This window comes from Somniosus microcephalus, chromosome 3 (genome assembly GCF_052327205.1).
Source record: "Somniosus microcephalus isolate GS21.2 chromosome 3, FLI_Smic_1.0, whole genome shotgun sequence".
Lineage (NCBI taxonomy): Eukaryota > Metazoa > Chordata > Chondrichthyes > Squaliformes > Somniosidae > Somniosus > Somniosus microcephalus.
The window spans coordinates 40357730-40375106 of NC_140989.1; the positions used below are offsets into that span (position 1 = coordinate 40357730).

The window sequence follows — 17377 nt, forward strand, 5'->3', positions numbered from 1 at the left end:
ATATTGTGAATAGCTGAGGCCCAACAACGATGCCTGCAGGACACCACTAGTCACATCCTGCCAGTTTGAGTACCTACCCATTCTCTGTCTCCTGCTGCTCAGCCAATTTCCTAACCAGGTCAATAATTTGCTCTCAATTCTGTGGGCTTCTACCTTAGGTCTCTTATGTGGGACTTTATCAAATGCCTTCTGGAAGTCCATATAAATAACATCCATAGACATTCCCCAGTCTATTACTTGAGTCACCTCTTCAATCACGTTTGTCAGGCATGACTTACCCTACACAAATCCAGGCTGGCGCTCTCTGATCAACTGAAAATTTACGAGGTGTTCAGACACCCTATCCTTAATTATCAACTCTAGCAATTTCTCGACAACAGATGTTCGGCTAACTGGTTTTTAATTTCCTAGTTTCCCTCTCTTGCCATTCTTAAAAAATGGAATGACATATGCAATTTTCCAATCTAAGGGAACGGTTCCTGAATCTAGAGAACTTTGCAGATGTCCTAACTACAGTATAATCCTCCAATGTGCTCACCTACTTCCTTTAAAACCCTGGGATGGAAACAAACCATCTGGCCCTGGGGATTGTCACTCTTTAGTGCCATTATTTTCTTCATTTACCATTATTTTACTTACGTTAATTTTATTGAGTCCCTGTCCCCGATTCAATATTAGTTTCTTTGGGACTTCCGGCATGCTATCCTCTTCTACTGTAAATACTGATGCAAAGTAATTATTCAACATGTCTGACATTTCCCCATTGTCATTGACAATATCACCACTTTGTTTTTAAGGGGCCAACATTGCTCCTGACCACCCTCTTTTTCCTAATGTAACTGTAAAAATTCTTCGTATTGATTTTGATATCCCTTGCAAGTTTCTTTTCAGACTCCCTTTTTGTAGCTCTTACTATCTGTTCTGTGACCCTTTGTTGTTCTTTGTATCTTTCCCATTTGCCAGGATCTGTGCTATTTTTTGCATTTTTGTATGCCCTTTCCTTTAGTTTTATGCTGTCCCTTACCTCTTAAGTTGTCCTTGGCTTTTTTTTGGCAACTAGAGCTCTTGCCCCTCAGGGGTATAAACTGGTTTGGTATTGTGGGGGACTACGGTCTCCCACGTAAAGAAATAGACAACACAGCGAGCTACAAGAAATAGGTCTTTACTCCAACTCTCACAATACAGTACTGCATTCGTAAAGCCTGCGAGCCTGTGATGACTCACGGATTGGTCACCTGCTGGAACCTGATTGGTTTTCCTTCTCTCACCAGCAGGCAAGTCTGAACATGCCTTATTCCTCTCAGCTTGCAACTGTCTTGCGGGGGGAGGGGAATACAGCAGTTAAAAGGGGATTATACAGGTTTATCTACATGCACAGTGTTTCCCCATCCTATACGCCCCCCCAGAATCCTCGTTAACTGTAAAAGTCAGTCTCTGCGGAGGTTTGACCAAGCGGCCGTAGTGGCTGTAGTAGCCATCTGGCGTGTGAGGAGGGCTGTCTGGGAGGTCGGCCGGTTGGTTCGTCGGCTGGTCTGCCGGTGGGCTGGCTGGACAGGCTGCCGGCGAAGGTGGGGCGGCGGCCGGGAAGTAAGGTTCTGGCATGTCTTGGTCCTCTTGTGGGGCTGCCGCCAACGCGGGAGGTCTGCCCCGCTGTGGGGGAAGAGCCGGCCGAAATGGGAAGCTGAGGTCCAGGTGCGCCGGTTTGAGGCGGTCTACTGAAATAAGGTCCGGCTTCCCGCCGACGTCGATAAGAAAAGCTTTGTCCCCCGTCTCCAATACTGGGAAGGGGCCGGTGTATGGTGCCTGCAGCGGGCCTCTGTGCGCGTCCCAGCGCACGAAGACGAACTCCGCATGTCGTAAGTCTCGAGGCACGTAGGACGGCTGCGGGCCATGTTGCGAAGTGGGCACTGGACGGAATTGCTGGGCCGCGTCCTGGTGCAGGGAAAGCTGTCTGGCGGCCGACCACGGCTCCGTTGTCAGGGGGAGGAAGTCGCCTGGTACTCTGAGCGGTTGGCCGTAGACCATCTCGGCCGCGGAGGTCCGCTTTGGGCATGGTGCGCAATCCCAGGAGGACCCAGGGTAGTTTGTCGATCCCGCTAGTGTCGGCCAGGCTGGCGCGGAGGGAGGCTTTCAAGGAACGATGAAAGCGCTCGCAGAGCCCGTTGGCCTGCGGGTGGTAGGCTGTTGTCCTGTGCAACTTGGTGCCGAGGCCGGCGGTGATGGCATTCCACAAGTGGGAAGTGAACTGGGGGCCTCTGTCCGAGGATATGTCGGTCGGCACGCCAAACCGGGCCACCCATGTCGAGATGAATGCTCGCGCGATGTCGGTCGTGGTGGTGGAGGCGAGGGGAACCGCCTCGGGCCATCTGGTGGTGCGGTCGACGATCGTGAGCAGGTGTGTGAAACCGTGCGACGGCGGCAAGGGGCCTACCGGATCGACGTGGACGTGGTCGAAACGCCTCTCGGGCACCGGGAAACACTCCAATGGCGCCTTGGTGTGCTGCTGGACCTTAGCGCGCTGACACGCCACGCATGTGTTGGTCCAGTCTCTCACATCCTTGTGGAGTCCAGGCCAGACGAACTTGGCGGACATGAGTTTCTGAGACGCACACATCCCTGGATGTGAGAGGCCGTGGATGATGTCGAAAACTCACTTGCGCCAGGCGGATGGGACGACCGGCCTAGGCGAGGGGACTGAGACGTCGCACAGGAGGGTTGTGCCGGCTGTGTGGAAGTGGATGTCGGCCAGGGTAAGGCTGGTGGTTGACGTCCTGAGGGCCTGGATCTCTGCGTCGGCGGCTTGGTCTCTCGCCATGCTGGCGTAGTCGACGCCCAGGTGCACTGCGTGGAGCGAGGGTCTTGAGAGGCAGTCGGCCACCAAATTGTCCTTGCCGGCGACGTGGCGGATGTCCGTGGTGAACTCCGAGATGAAGTTGAGTTGGCGCGCGGACCAGGGTTCGGTTACTTTGGCCATGGCAAAAGTGAGCGGCTTGTGGTCCACGAATGCGGTGAACGGCCGGCCTTCCAGAAGGAAACGGAAGTGCCAGATTGCCAGGAACAGGGCCAGGAGCTCTCTGTCGAACGTGCTGTAGGCCTGCTCGTTCTTGCGCAGCTGTCGGCTGAAAAATGCCAGTGGCTGCCACGCGCCTTCGACCCACTGTTGCTGGACGGCGCCGACGGCGTAATCCGAGGCGTCCGTGGTGAGGGCGGTCTTGGCGCCCGGGATGGGGTGGGCCAGTAGTGTGGCGTTGGCCAAGGCGCTTTTGGTCTGGTGGAAGGCTGTCGCCATCTCGCTGGACCAGGTGAGTTGCTCTTTGCCCGTTTTGCCCCTGGTGGCTTCGTAGAGGGGGCGCATGAGTGCGGCGGCCTTGGGCACGAACCGGTGATGGAAATTGACCATCCCCAAAAATTCCTGCAGCGCCTTGACCGAGGTGGGCTGGGGAAAGTCCGCCACCGCCTGCACCTTGGAAGGTAGGGGAATGGCTCCCCTTGGCGAGATTCTGTGGCTGAGAAAGTCAATTTGGGCTGCTCCAAACTGGCATTTGGCCGGGTTGACGATTAGCCTGTGTTGGCTGAGGCGCTGGAAAAGGGAGCGCAAATGCGCGATGTGCTCGGCCTTGCTGGTGCTGGCCACGAGGATATCGTCCAGATAGACGAACAGGAAGCTCGGGTCCCGTAGGACGGAGTCCATGAGCCGTTGGAAGGCCTGTGCGGCGTTCTTGAGCCCGAAGGACATGCGCAGGAACTCGAACAGTCCGAAGGGGGTGATGACCGCCGTCTTCTGGACGTCTGCGTGGTGGACGGGGACCTGATGGTGGCCGCGAATCAGGTCGACCTTGGAAAAGATGGACTTTCCTGCTAGGTGTGCCAAGAAGTCTTGGATGTGCGGAATGGGGTATCTATCGGGTGTGGTGGCGTCGTTGAGCCGTCTGTAGTCGCCGCAGGGGCGCCAGCCACCGCCCGGCTTGGGCACAATGTGGAGGGGGGACGACCAGGGGCTGTTCGAGCGGCGGATGATGCCCAGTTTTTCCATCGTGGTGAATTCTTCCTTGGCCACCGCCATCTTGGCTGGGTCCAGGCGTCTGGCTCGGGCGAACACTGGTGGTCCCGTAGTGGCGATGTGGTGCTCAACCCCATGCTTGGCTGCCACGGCTGAGAAGGTCGGTTGTGTGAGCCTCGGGAAATCAGCGAGTAGGCGGGCGTAGTCGTCATGCGCCAGGGCGGAGCAGGACCCGACGAGGGCCAGGCTGTTGCTCTGCTGGTAGGCCAGTGAAGCGAAAGTTGCTGCGTCGATCAGGCGCCTGTCGTGGACGTCGACCAGGAGTCCGTGGGCGCAAAGAAAATCGGCGCCCAGCAAGGGATGTGCCACCGAGGCCGTCACGAAATCCCACGTAAATCACTGGCCGTTGAAACAAACCTCGGCCCGTCGCTTTCCAAAAGTAGCGATGGCTGCGCCATTTGCCGCCAAGAGGGGTGGGCCGCTGCAGCCTGCCTGGACGTCGAGCTGGGAGGCAGGAATTATGCTGCATTGGGCTCCGGTGTCGCAAAGGAATCTGCGCCCTGAAAGAGAATCGGTTATGTACAGCAGTTTACCTGCGGTGCTGATGGCCATCGTGGCGGCGGGGATGCGGTCGAGTGGGCCTAGGCGGCGGCGCGGGGCTGGTGCGTTGGGCCGGGCAGCCATCTTGGTTTGATCGAAAGAGCAGGGTGCTCTGCAGCGTTGGGCCTTGTGGCCGATACGCGCATGGTAGTAACATAGTTCTGTGGCCTGGCGTAGCGGCGCGCGCTCGGTGGTGTCGGGGAGCCTCGCGGCTGCACAGCCGAGTTGGGCGACGGCAAAGACTTTGTCCGCGGCGGCTGCCAGTTGTACGCAGTCCGTGATCGGGGACCCCGCGAGGGCAGTCTGTACCTGCTGAGGAAGCAGGCTGAGGAAAAGGGCCCGAAACAAGAAGCACTGCGGTTCAGAGCCCAGGAGCGCAAGCATCCGGCTCATCAACTGGGTCGGGGTAGAGTCGCCGAGGCCTGGTAGTGAGAGAAGCCTGCGGGCCCTCTCCTCCCCGGACAGGCCATAAGCCTGCAGCAAGCGGCCCTTAATGGTTGAGTACTTGCTGGTCTGTGGTGGGTTCCCCAGCAGGTCGAGAATTTCGGCGGCGGTAGAGCTTGCTAGTGCTGAGACTACGTGGAGGTACCTTTCTTCATCGTCTTGAACCCTGCGAAGGGTGAATTGGGCCTCCGAGTGCGCGAACCAAGCTGGTGCTTGGTGTTCCCAGAAGGTGGGGAGCTTCAAGGACGCGGCGCCGGCCAACATCAGGCTGCTGCTGGTTGCCATCGGGTCGTTGCTGGCCTCTGTAGGGCTGCGTGAGTCGGGGGCTTCGGCCGCCGACATTTGGGGTCACCAATGTGGGGGACTACGGTCTCCCGCGTAAAGAACTAGGCAACACAGCGAGCTACAAGAAATAGGTCTTTACTCCAACTCTCTCAATACGGTACTGCATTCGTAAAGCCTGCGAACCTGTGATGACTCACGGATTGGTCACCTGCTGGAACCTGATTGGTTTTCCTTCTCTCACCAGCAGGCAAGTCTGAACATGCCTTATTCCTCTCAGCTTGCAACTGTCTTGCGGGGGGAGGGGAATACAGCAGTTAAAAGGGGATTATACAGGTTTATCTACATACACAGTGTTTCCCCAACGCCACAGTATCAAATTAAATTATTTTTTAAACATCTTCCGTTGGTCGTCTGTCGTTTTACCCATCAACAGATTTGCCCAGTTTACTGTGGACAGTCTCTGCCTCGTCCCGTTGAAGTCGGCCTTACTTAGGTAGTAGCTGTTTTGCGTGCCTCCCTTTCAAACGCTAAGTTGAACTCGATCATGTTATGATTGCGATTGTTTAAATGTTCACGCACAGTTAGGCTGTTAACTAAATCTAGCTCATTACTCATTACTAAATCTAATCTGGCTTGCCCCCTTGTTGCCTATCTCGGACACGCTCAAGAAATTCACTACCTTTCTGACAGGTGCTAGTCTGCTTATCCCAATCTATATGAAAATTAAAATCCCCCATTAAAGCCACTCTTGTCTAATCTCTGCATTTATACAATCTAGCACTTCAGAGCTGCTACCAGGGGGCCTATACACATCTCCCACTACAGTCTTAGATCCTTTCCTATTCCTTAACTCAACCCATAAGGTCTCCACTGGCTGCTTTTAATTAAAAAAAAATGTTATTCGTTTTATGGGATGTGGGCGTCACTGGCAAGGCAAACATTTATTGCCCATCCCTAGTTGCCCTTGAGAAGGTGGTGGTGAGCTGCCTTCTTGAACCGCTGCAATCCGTGTGGTGATGGTACTCCCACAGTGCTGGTAGGGAGGGAGTTCCAGGATTTTGACCCAGCGACGATGAAGGATCGGCGATATACTTCTAAGTCAGGATGGTGTGTGACTTGGAGGGGAACTTGGAGGTGGTGGTGTTCCCATGCGCCTGCTGCCCTTGTCCTTCTAGGTGGAAGGGGTTGCAGGTTTGGGAGGTGCTGCCGAAGAAGCCTTGGCGAGTTGCTGCAGTGCACCTTGTAGATGGTACACACTGCAGTCACGGTACGCCGGTGGTGGAGGGAATGAATGTTTAAGGTGGATGGGGTGCCAATCAAGCGGGCTGCTTTGTCCTGGATGGTGTCGAGCTTCTTGAGTGTTGTTGCAGCTGCACTCATCCAGGCAAGTGGAGAGTATTCCACCACACTCCTTACTTGTGCTTGTAGATGGTGGAATGGTTTTGGGGAGTCAGGTGGTGAGATACTCACCGCAGAATACCTAGCCTCTGACCTGCTCTTGTTGCCACAGTATTTATGTGGCTGGTCCAGTTAAGTTTCTGGTCAATGGTGACCCCCAGGATGTTGATGGTGGGGGATTCGGCGATGGTAATGCTGTTGGATGTCAAGGGGAGGTGCTTAGACTCTCACTTGTTGGAGATAGTCATTGCCTGGCACTCCTGTGGCGCGAATGTTACCTGCCACTTATCAGCCCAAGCTTGAACGTCATCCAGGTCTTGTTGCATGCGGGTATGGACTGCTTCATTATCTGAGGAGTTGTGAATGGCGCAGAACACTGTGCAGTCATCAGCAACCATCCCCATTTCTGACCTTATGATGGAGGGAAGGTCATTGATGAAGCAGCTGAAGATGGTTGGGCCTAGGACACTGCCCTGAGGAACTCCTGCAGCGATGTCCTGGGGCTGTGATGATTGACCTTCAATCGCCACAACCATCTTCCTTTGTGCTAGGTATGACTCCAGCCAGTGGAGTGTTTTCCCCCCCGCTTCCCTTTGACTTCAGTTTTACTAGGGCTCCTTGATGCCACACTTGGTCAAATGCTGCCTTGATGTCAAGGGCAGTCACTCTCACCTCACCTCTGGAATTCAGCTCCTTTGTCCACGTTTGGACCAAGGCTGTAATGAGGTCGGGAGCCGAGTGGTCTTGTCAGAACCCAAACTGGGCGTCAGTGAGCAGGTTATTGGTGAGTAAGTGCTGCTTGATAGCACTGTCGATGGCACCTTCCATCACTTTGCTGATGATTGAGAGTAGACTGATGGGGAGGTTATTGGCTGGATTGGATTTGTGCTGCTTTTTGTGGACAGGACATACCTGGGCAGTTTTCCACATTGTCAGATAGATGCCAGTGTTGTAGCTGTACTGGATAGAGGCGCGGCTAGTTCCGGAGCACAAGCCTTCAGCACGATAGCCGAAATGTTGTCAGTGCCCATAGCCTTTGCTGGATGCAAACGCTTCAGCCTTGCCTTTTGCACTCACGTGCTGGGCTCCACCATCATTGAGAATGGGGACGTTCATGGAGCCTCCTCCTCCCCTCTCCCCTTAGTTGTTCAATGGTCCACCAACATTCACAACTGGATGTGGCAGGACTGCAGAGCTTTGATCTGATCCGTTGATTGCGGGATCGCTTAGCCCTGTCTATAGCATGCTGCTTCCGCTTTTTAGCATGCTTGTAGTCCTGTGTTGCAGCTTCCCCAGGTTGGCACCTCATTTTTAGGTATGCCTGGTGCTGCTCCTGGCATGCTCTTCTACGCTCCTTATTGAACCAGGGTTGGTCCCCTGGCTTGGTGGTAATGGTAGAGTGAGGGATACAGATTGCGGTGGAATACAATTCTGCTGCTGTTGATGGCCCACAGCGCCTCATGGATGCCCAGTTTTGAGCTGCTAGATCTGTTCTGAATCTATCCCATTTAGCACGGTGGTAGTGCCACACAACATGATGGAGGGTGTCCTTAGTGTGAAGATGGGACTTTGTCTCCACAATGACTGTGCAGTGGTCACTGCTACCAATGCTGTCATGGACAGATGCATCCGCGACAGGTAGATTGGTGAGGACGAGGTCAAGTAGGTTTTTCCCTCGTGTTGGTTCTCTCACCACCTGTCGCAAGTCCAGATTGGCAGCAATGTCCTTCAGGTCTCGGCCAGCTCGGTCAGTAGTGGTGTTACCGAGCCACTGGTGATGGACATTGAAGTCCCCTCACCCAGAGTACATTCTGTGCCCCTGCTACTCTCAGTGCTTCTTCCAAGTGGTGTTCAACATGGAGGAGTACTGATTTATCAGCTGAGGAAGGGCGGTAGGTGGTAATCAGCAGGAGGTTTCCTTGCCCATGCTTGACCTGAAGCCATGAGACTTCATGGGGTCCGGAGTCAATGTTGAGGACTCCTAGGGCCACTCCTTCCCGACTGTATACCACTGTGCCGCCACCCCTGGTGGGTCTGTCCTGCTGGTGGTTCAGGACATACCCAGGGATGGTGGCAACTTACCATGTGGGACTCTCGGTCCTGCTTACAGAGGATGCTATCTGTGCCCCTAATTCTAGAATCCCCATCAACTACCACATTACGCTTCCTCTCCTCGTCCTCCTCCTCCCCACTTGAAACAGCCACCTGCTCCAAAGTGCCATGGTCTGCATTCTGGCTGTCCTTCTGACAGTCTTTATCCAATCCTCACAGGTAGCAAGTACATTGTACCTGTTGGATAGGATCACTTTCTGTGGATTCTTGTTCCCTTTCTTACCTGGGTTCCCCTTGCTCTGCACACTATCGGTCACACCAACTCCATTCTGATCCTGCACCTCTCTCTGAGGTGCGACTGAAGCCTGGAGCAAACTGTCCAGATAGTCCTCCCCCTCCCTCATGTGTCGGAGTGTCTCCAACTCTCACTCCAGCTCAATGACTCTGAGCCGGAGAGATTCGAGACATAGACATCTCCGGCAGACGTGTTCGCTCGGGACAGTCTCGCTCTCCACAGACTCCTACATACTGCAGTCCAGACACACATCTGCTCTGTCATGTCTTAGTCTAACCTTATTTATTTAATTAGTTAGTCTTTATTCAATGACTGTTCATTAGTTATATTAATTAGTTTAACTAGTTAAGTTATAAATTTAATGAAGTGCGTTATAGTTTCCCGCTCCCAGTTTAAACCACTGTCCTAGCTTAGAGAAAATACGATAATACTCACCCACCAATCATCTACATGCTGTCCTATGACATCACTCCTTGGTTTTTGTTGTTGAAATCGTCGGAGGTGCCGCCTCCTCTGCTGCTGCTGCCGCTGCTCAGGTCTGCACTGCCTCTCCTCTCGCTGTTTTAAGCTTGCTGCCTCCTCCGATGCTGCCGCGGGTTTGCATTTCTCCCTTCCTCGGGCTGAGCTGTGTTATGACAGTACTGTGCACGGTGAGGGTGGTGAATCTCTTTCTGGGGAAGCTGCCCCCGGAGGTGCGGCAGGATGAGGTCCAGCTGTTATTTGAGCTATTCAGCAGAGTCAGCGAGTATGATCTGGGAGAAAGATGGAGGTAGAGAGAGAGTGAGATTGGGTAAGAGTAACAGAGCGAGAAAGAGATGGGCAGAGAGATGAAGGTACAGAGAAATGAATGGGAGAGAGAGAGAGAGAGAGAGAGAGAGAGAGAGAGAATGGGAGTAGAGAGAGATGTGGAAGAGTGACGAGGTAGAGATGGGGTACAGAGGATTGGAGAGATGGGGGTACACAGAGAGACCAGTGGAGGGGGAAGAGCGGGATGGAGACATGAGAGGGGGACCAGGCAGATAGAGAGGAGTAGACACTGAGGGCAAGAGATAATGAGATACAGGGAAGAAAGGCGGGGGAGACAGATGAGAAGGAAACTGAGCGGTAGTGGGTAAAAGACCGAGCGACGGGGATGAGCGATTGATGGAGAGATGACGGGGAGAATGAAAGGAGGGGGCAGAAGAGAGAAACCAGAGGGGTTGGCGAGCCAGACCAGAGGCATGGGGGGGAGGGGGAGAGAAGGGAAGAGACTGATGGATGGATGAGGGGACAGGAATGAGGAGGGTGTTCGAGTTTTTAGACTGCACCAGATGGTTTCCTTGAGTCCAGTGTCAAAAATCACTCCTGTAAGAAAGCCCACACGCCAAGTTAACTGAAGTGACTTTATATGCCAATGTCTGTAATGTAGCAATGCCCAAGGTCAATCAGAACACTCTTGCTGTAATTTGCTAATTGGATATGACAGCAGCCCTACCATGTATTTGGATAATGGAAGAATAATCCAGTGGCTCTCAAACTGGGGTCCGTGCAGACAGGCTGATAAATGGCAGAGGGGGAGGGGGAAAAAACCCTGAAACACTCACCAGTTGTGCAGTGAGTAGGCGGACAGTAGAGGGTTACACCTGAGATGGTGCCAGTGTTCCCAACAGGAGCCACTGAGGCTAATCCCACTCCAGGAAGAGCAAGGAGATGTGCCTGGAAGTATTCAACAGGCAAGTTGCTGAACCTGTAGAGTTACCTTTCAACTGAAGGGAAGATAAAAGTTTTCACATCACCAATGACATCAGTGTTCACTATGTCGGACAGCCCTGGCACAGTTTCATGCAAGTCCCTTTAGCAGGACACTGATGAACTTTATATTCAGAAATGTAAATGTGCAAGGAGTTTGTAGTATAGGGGTGGAGGTCTGTGATTACTAATCCACTTGAAAAGGGGTCCTTCAACCAAAAAAGTTTGAGAACCACTGATTTACTGTACATTTGTACTACACCTATGCGGGGTGGAGTTTTGGAGGGGGGGCTGGGTGCGGTGGGGGCGTGAAGAGAAGCAGTGACTTAAAATGAATATGACTGATTTAGGACTTGGGGGAAATTATGGGATTGACTTATCATGCAAGGCACTGATTGGATGTTGTGTACATGGAAAGGGAGGGGGGGAAATCCAGAGTGGGATACTACCAGCCACTCTTGTGCGCCTCCCAGTCAGTGATATCAATCATATTGGTGGAATATCAGTTGCTGCTGAGGCATTGGGGGGGGGGGGGGGCGGTGGGGGAGGTGTTAGTGGTGCTTTAGTTGGGAATATAATGACGGGAACATAGAAATTGCTAGATAAAAAAGACCACGGTCCATCTAGTTTGCCTTCTATCATCCAGTAAACAATCTCCTGTATGCTGTCAGGAACATGCCGCACTGCTGAAATGTGGCACTTCCAATGGAGAGGGAGCAAAAACTGGTAGATGAGCCACTCGGAGCTGTTCTTACATGCCTCCTAGTGGTCATTTTGTAGCAGTGTTTGCACAGGCCCTGGAGGTTGACCGGCCAATGTCTTGTTGGGGAATAGAGCAGGAGAAAAATAAGAACTCTGGGGAAAATATTAATAACTTATAAAAATACAAATAATTAGGATGTGCATGTTGTGGGATTTTTTTGTATCAAGATAGAGGTTGAGCACAAATGATTCCAGATAGAGGTTGAGCACAAATTATTCCAATGTGGATAAGCACATACCTTGCACTCGAACCCATAATTTGCAACAAGTTCATTTCCTCAAGGCGCTCAACTTCTTGGTGCATCTAAACTTGATTCACGCCATTTGTATTGATCCTTTTTCAGAATCGTTTTACTTTAAATTAGTGCTTGTTCGTGTTCCTACCCAGATTGTGTACAGTCATCAATGTGCCCATTGTTTTCTTTTTAGAGAAATGTTGAGTATTGGGTAATAATGGAAGGGGCACAGTGGCTGTGTGCTTGCTTTTACTGTAACCAAACCTGCCTAGTTTCAGTCTCCTGATTCTAACCTGTTTGTCTGAGGAGACATTTTAATAGTATTCATACGAAATATTTAACAGGAATAAGGTCCCAGCATTTCTTTGGTCTAAAAAAAGGGTAGTTTTTTTAAGCTCTCCTTGCAGTCCACACCATTCCTCAGTTGAGAGGATGGGTGTGAAACGCGACTTGTTTCCAGGGTTGTGGTTGCGATGCCCTCACATTGCTGAGTGGGAGGTGCACAAGAGTGGTTGGTAGTATCCCACTCTGATTTCCCCCCCCCCCCCCCCTCCCTTTCCATGTACCCAAATTCCAATCAGTGCCTTGCATGATAAGTCAATCCCATAATTTCCCCCAAGTCCTACCACGCAATAGTGCATGACATTGGAACTCCAATGCAGAGGGTTAATGTATTGTACAATGCTGTGGTAGCAAAGGCTACAAGCTTGTAGTTCTAAAGTGATTCTGAAGTCCAGAGTTTTGTTGTTAATCTGATACTGGAATGATAATGTTAAACGGATACTGGAAACTGGAGTTCAGGAAATCTATAGTGCCTTTGACCTATTACTACTGATGTTCACCTCTGCTCTGGTTATAGTTTGTTTAAGCTACTGATGACAATGGGTGAAACTGCTTAATCTTTCACCTGACTGGCATCGAACTGTATAATTAAAAACAATGTTGCAGTATTGATATTTTAGATAATGGTTTTATAATAAATAATGACAAATACTAGACTTCATCAAAAAAATGTCTTCCCTTCTAGTTACAAGCAAGCCAGTAGAAGAAGCTGACATTCACCTAATTCTAGAATATTCAACTGGTTCCAAATGGGGGCAACTAGTGTCTAAAAGAGCAAACAGGTTTGTAACACAAACATTTTAGTTTGCACAAACTGTTAAATATAGGGTGATTGACCAAACTTTCATTTCAGTTTTAATAGAATCATTGTAAGGTAGGTTACATACCAATTTATTTTACAGATCCACTCTTACAAAATGTCTCTGAAAACATTTGCATTCAAATTTTATATAAAAAATTCTTTGGGTTTTCATTGTAGGTTTCTCCCTGTTTTCCCATAATTTTACAATCTTCATGGTCTGACACCTCTGCAGTTGTCATAGTTTGCTCCCAGCTGCCACCAATGCTTACTGTATCTAACTGCAAGGATGTGTTCAATTATACCCAGGCACGCCATTCCCCTACTTTTCCCTCTGCTAGTACATCCTTACTCACCGAATCTCTGTTGCAGCTAATTGACTACTGAGTAGGGAAGGTCTGAATCTTCACCCCTCTCGGCTCTATGACCAGCACTAGGTACTTTGGTGCTTTGCTCCAGAGATGGAGTGAAGCTGTTTCTGAGGATGCTTGTAGAGTGCTTCATTTATGTTCCAGAGCTGCCACTGGGAGAGTACAAATGGGTAAAACATGAGAGTTTCAATGTAGACTATGTTTGAATCTAGCGTATAAACCAAGAAATGACTGTCTTCACTCATGAAGGTGGAAGGCTGTAAATAAATATATGTGGTGTAGCAGTTCAACTCTTTCCCTCTGTGATAGTGTGCTATTAAATGTGTAGTGTTAATTTGGTAAAATTTGACACATTTGACAGTTTTAACTACTGAAAATAATCCACTGCTTGATTCCATAGGTTCATTGTCCACAGCGACACATCAAATCCAATTTTAGAGTCACTGGAGGACTTTCAGACTCAACTTCAGCAGTTTAAACCATCTCTTCTGATCGTTAGTGGGCTTCAAATGATGGATAATTTTCCCTTTAGACCAGGTGAGCGTAAAATGCAGTTCCATTATGGACAATCAAACTTGAGTTGTAGCTATGTGATTCAACAATATCTCAGCTAATTGTTTACAGGGCTTATCAGGATACACACATCTTGGAAAAATTGTTTGGTTCATGAATTTTATACTATTAAACTTTGCATTACTGCAATGTTTCTCATTTTTATTTTTTATATATTTAATTTTCAAATCAAAAGATACTTACGTAGAAGAGACTATTTTCCAGTATTTTTGTTCTGGTTTTAAAATCTGCTCCCTCTTGCATTCATACTCCACATACAAGCAAATATATTATCATTATAGTGGTTAGCACTGTTGCCTCACAGCGCCAGGGACTCGGGTTCGAATCCAGCCTCGGGTGACTGTCTGTGTGGAGTTTGCACATTCTCCCCATGTTTGCGTGGGTTTCCTCCGGGTGCTCCGATTTCCTCCCACAGTCCAAAGATGTGCAGGTTAGGTTGATTGGCTATGATAAATTGACCCTTAGTGTTAGGGGGATTAAATACGTGGGGTTACGGGGATAGGGTGGGATATGTGTTGGTGTAGGGGTTACGGGGATTGGGTGGGATATGTGTCGGTGCAGGCTCGATGGGCCGAAATGGCCTCTATCTGCACTGTGGGGTTTCTGTGATTCTGTGATTAAACAGGAAAACGCCCGTCACATTTTTCCTTTCAGATTTATCTTGATCAAGTTTCCCTCCCCCATTGTGTATATATAGACCCCATTCGAAGTTTTTTTTTAAAGAGGCAAAGTTTCAAATTATTTGTCATCAATGTTGCAACTTTGTGATGCATCTTTTGCATTTTTAATATTGATCAATGGAGATCAATAACAGAAGGATCTTCTTTGATTTGTCTTTGGCAGCAGTCAATGCTGCTAAGATTAGAAAAGACTTTCAGGAATCATTTCCAGTGACCCATAGTCATGACTTCTCTTTGTTCATGTTGTGTGGTTGGGTGACTGTTCAGTTTGTTGTATATCATTCTTTCATGGAAGAATGGCTTCCCATCGTCTTTCACAGAAAGATCATTTGAATTTTGATTCTGCTAAGAAGCACACCTCACACCAGGTCGTGAAGAATTGCACCAAGACACATTCTGTGTCTACTCGGACAGCAAGAGAAAATGTGGTGGGGGAGGGAAGGAAGGAAGAAAGCGAGGAATGTTCCAGAGATTTTTTGCAGTTCTGATTAATATCTTAAGATTATAGCGTTGCATTGATGCTGTTGGAAACTGAAGCAAAGAAAGTAGATGAAACGTCAATTCTTGACTGACTAAATATAGAAACATAGATGATAGGAGCAGGAGTAGGCCATTCGGCCCCAGAAGCCCGCTCCACCATTTAATGAGATCATGGCTGATCATCCAAATTCAGTACGCTGTCCCTGCTTTCTCCCCATATCCCTTGATCCCTTTAGCCTCAAGAAATATATCCAACTCCTCCTTGAATATATTTAATGAATTGACCTCAACTGCCCTGTGTGGCAGAGAATTCCACAGGTTCACCACTCTCTGGGTGAAGAAATTCCTCCTCATCTCTCTCCTAAATGGCTTACCCCTTATCCTTAGACTGTGACCCCTGGTTCTGGACTCCCCCGCCATCGGGAACATCCTTCCTGCATCTAGTCCTGTTAGAACTTTATAAGTTTCAATGAGATCCCCTCTCATTCTTCTAAACTCTAGCGAATATAAGCCTAATCGACCCAATCTCTCCTCATACATCATTCCTGCCATCCCAGGTATCAGTCTGGTGAATCTTCGCTGCGCTCTCTCCATGGCAAGAACATCCTTCCTCAGATAAGGCGACCAAAACTGCGCACACTACTCAAGATGTGGTCTCACCAAGGCCCTGTACAACTGCAGCAAGACATCCTTGCTCCTGTACTCAAATCCTCTCGCTATGAAGACCAACATACCATTTGCCTTCTAAACCGCCTGCTGCACCTGTATGCATACCTTCAGCGATTGGTGCACAAGGACACCCAGGTCTCGTTGCACTTCCCCTTTTCCCAATCTATTGCCATTCAGATAATAATCTGTCTTCCTGTTTTTGCCACCAAAGTGGATAACCTTGCATTTATCCACATTGGGCAGATGCATGGCAAATGCAGTATAATCACCCAACCTGTCCAAATCGTACTGGAGTTTCTCTGCATCCTCCTCACAGCACACGCCCACCCAGCTTTGTGTTGTCTGCAAACTTGGAGATATTACATCTAGTTCCCTCGTCTAGATCATTTTTTATATGTGTGTGTAGCTACCATACCGATCAAGGTTCTAATCCAGATCCCAATATAATATGTGATTCAACCTCCATTTCTTGTACGGTTGATGTAAGCCCCCAAAGTGCGGACCAAGTGATATACAAGGTCGACGTCACTGGCTTGTTGAAAGAAAGACAGACCAACTAATTGAAGTCAAAACGGTTTACTCAGGCCTGAGGAGTGCCTTTCAGATCACGTCTGAATCCAACTCCAACAAGCCTCTCAAAGCCCACACAGTTATATAAAAATTAAGACCCTGCCCTAGAGGCGGGGATAAGCTTATTAGCATATACAGAGTTATAGCTAAATTGTAATTATAAAACCATGACAGTTCATCTTCTTGCCGATCTCCATTCCCACATTTTGTTATCAATTGGTCCTGTCACCTCTTGTGACCATGGGCCTCATCTTAATTACTTTACAACCATCCATTTGCCCGTGGTCAGATGGTTCGGTCTGTTTAAGTGTTTTCTTAAGATATCGTTCCTTTTAAAGCGGGCAAACCGCAGACTTTCTGTCTCTCTTTTGGGTCATTTCTGCAAAGTAAAAACACTTTCGTTAACCTCAGTATCCTTTGAAGAATAGAACCCTGTTGTGCTTTACACTAAACAGACTCTTAAGTGCATAGGTGTCGACTCGCTTGGCCGAACCCACACATCTCTCAATCTTTCCACGAGTTGTTCTTGCAGGTTTAATCTCTCAGCAGTTGAAGTCCCTTAATCATGTTTAAAACTTAGCTGGGTTTATGCAATTTACAGACCTCTATTGTTAACTCAGAGCATGAATGAACCCATTCCCTCCACTTTGTATATTGGTGTTGCAAGTGAATCCTGGTTTGTCTTGCCCTATTATATCCAATTTTTAATATCTTACTTCACGGTGAAATATATTAGAGTATCAAGGAGCGGTGTCATGGTATCCTGGAAATAGATTCTGCTCCTGATCTTGGCAGTATTACTGTAGGGAGGCATTGAATTAAGGACTGATCTCCTATGGTCTGAGTAACAGTGGCACAAACCTGGAAGTTGGATGCTTGCTGTCTTTCTTGGTCACAGTTGATATATCACTGGGAGAGGAAACAAAGGCATTTTACATCTTCAAAAAAATAATTTTGCTTCTGTGCCTTTTTGACCTGCAATGTGATTATTTAATTTGTGCTCCACAATCCGGTTGCGGAAAATGTTCTTCCGTAATTGGAAAAATAAATGAGCGATGTACAACAAACTGAACGGTCATTCTATTTTTATATT

At 49.1% G+C, this 17377-nt stretch overlaps 1 protein-coding gene across 2 annotated transcripts in view; it reads left to right on the forward strand.

The window, feature by feature from the left end:
• The window catches only part of adpgk2 (ADP-dependent glucokinase 2), a 60408-nt gene that overhangs the window by 25674 nt on the left and 17357 nt on the right, over positions 1–17377 (forward strand). For both annotated transcript variants that reach the window (XM_085980206.1, XM_085980205.1), the window contains 2 exons: positions 12828–12924; positions 13713–13849. In XM_085980206.1, coding sequence (XP_085836332.1) covers positions 12828–12924; positions 13713–13849 — 234 coding nt within the window. The remainder of the gene's footprint in view (positions 1–12827; positions 12925–13712; positions 13850–17377) is intronic.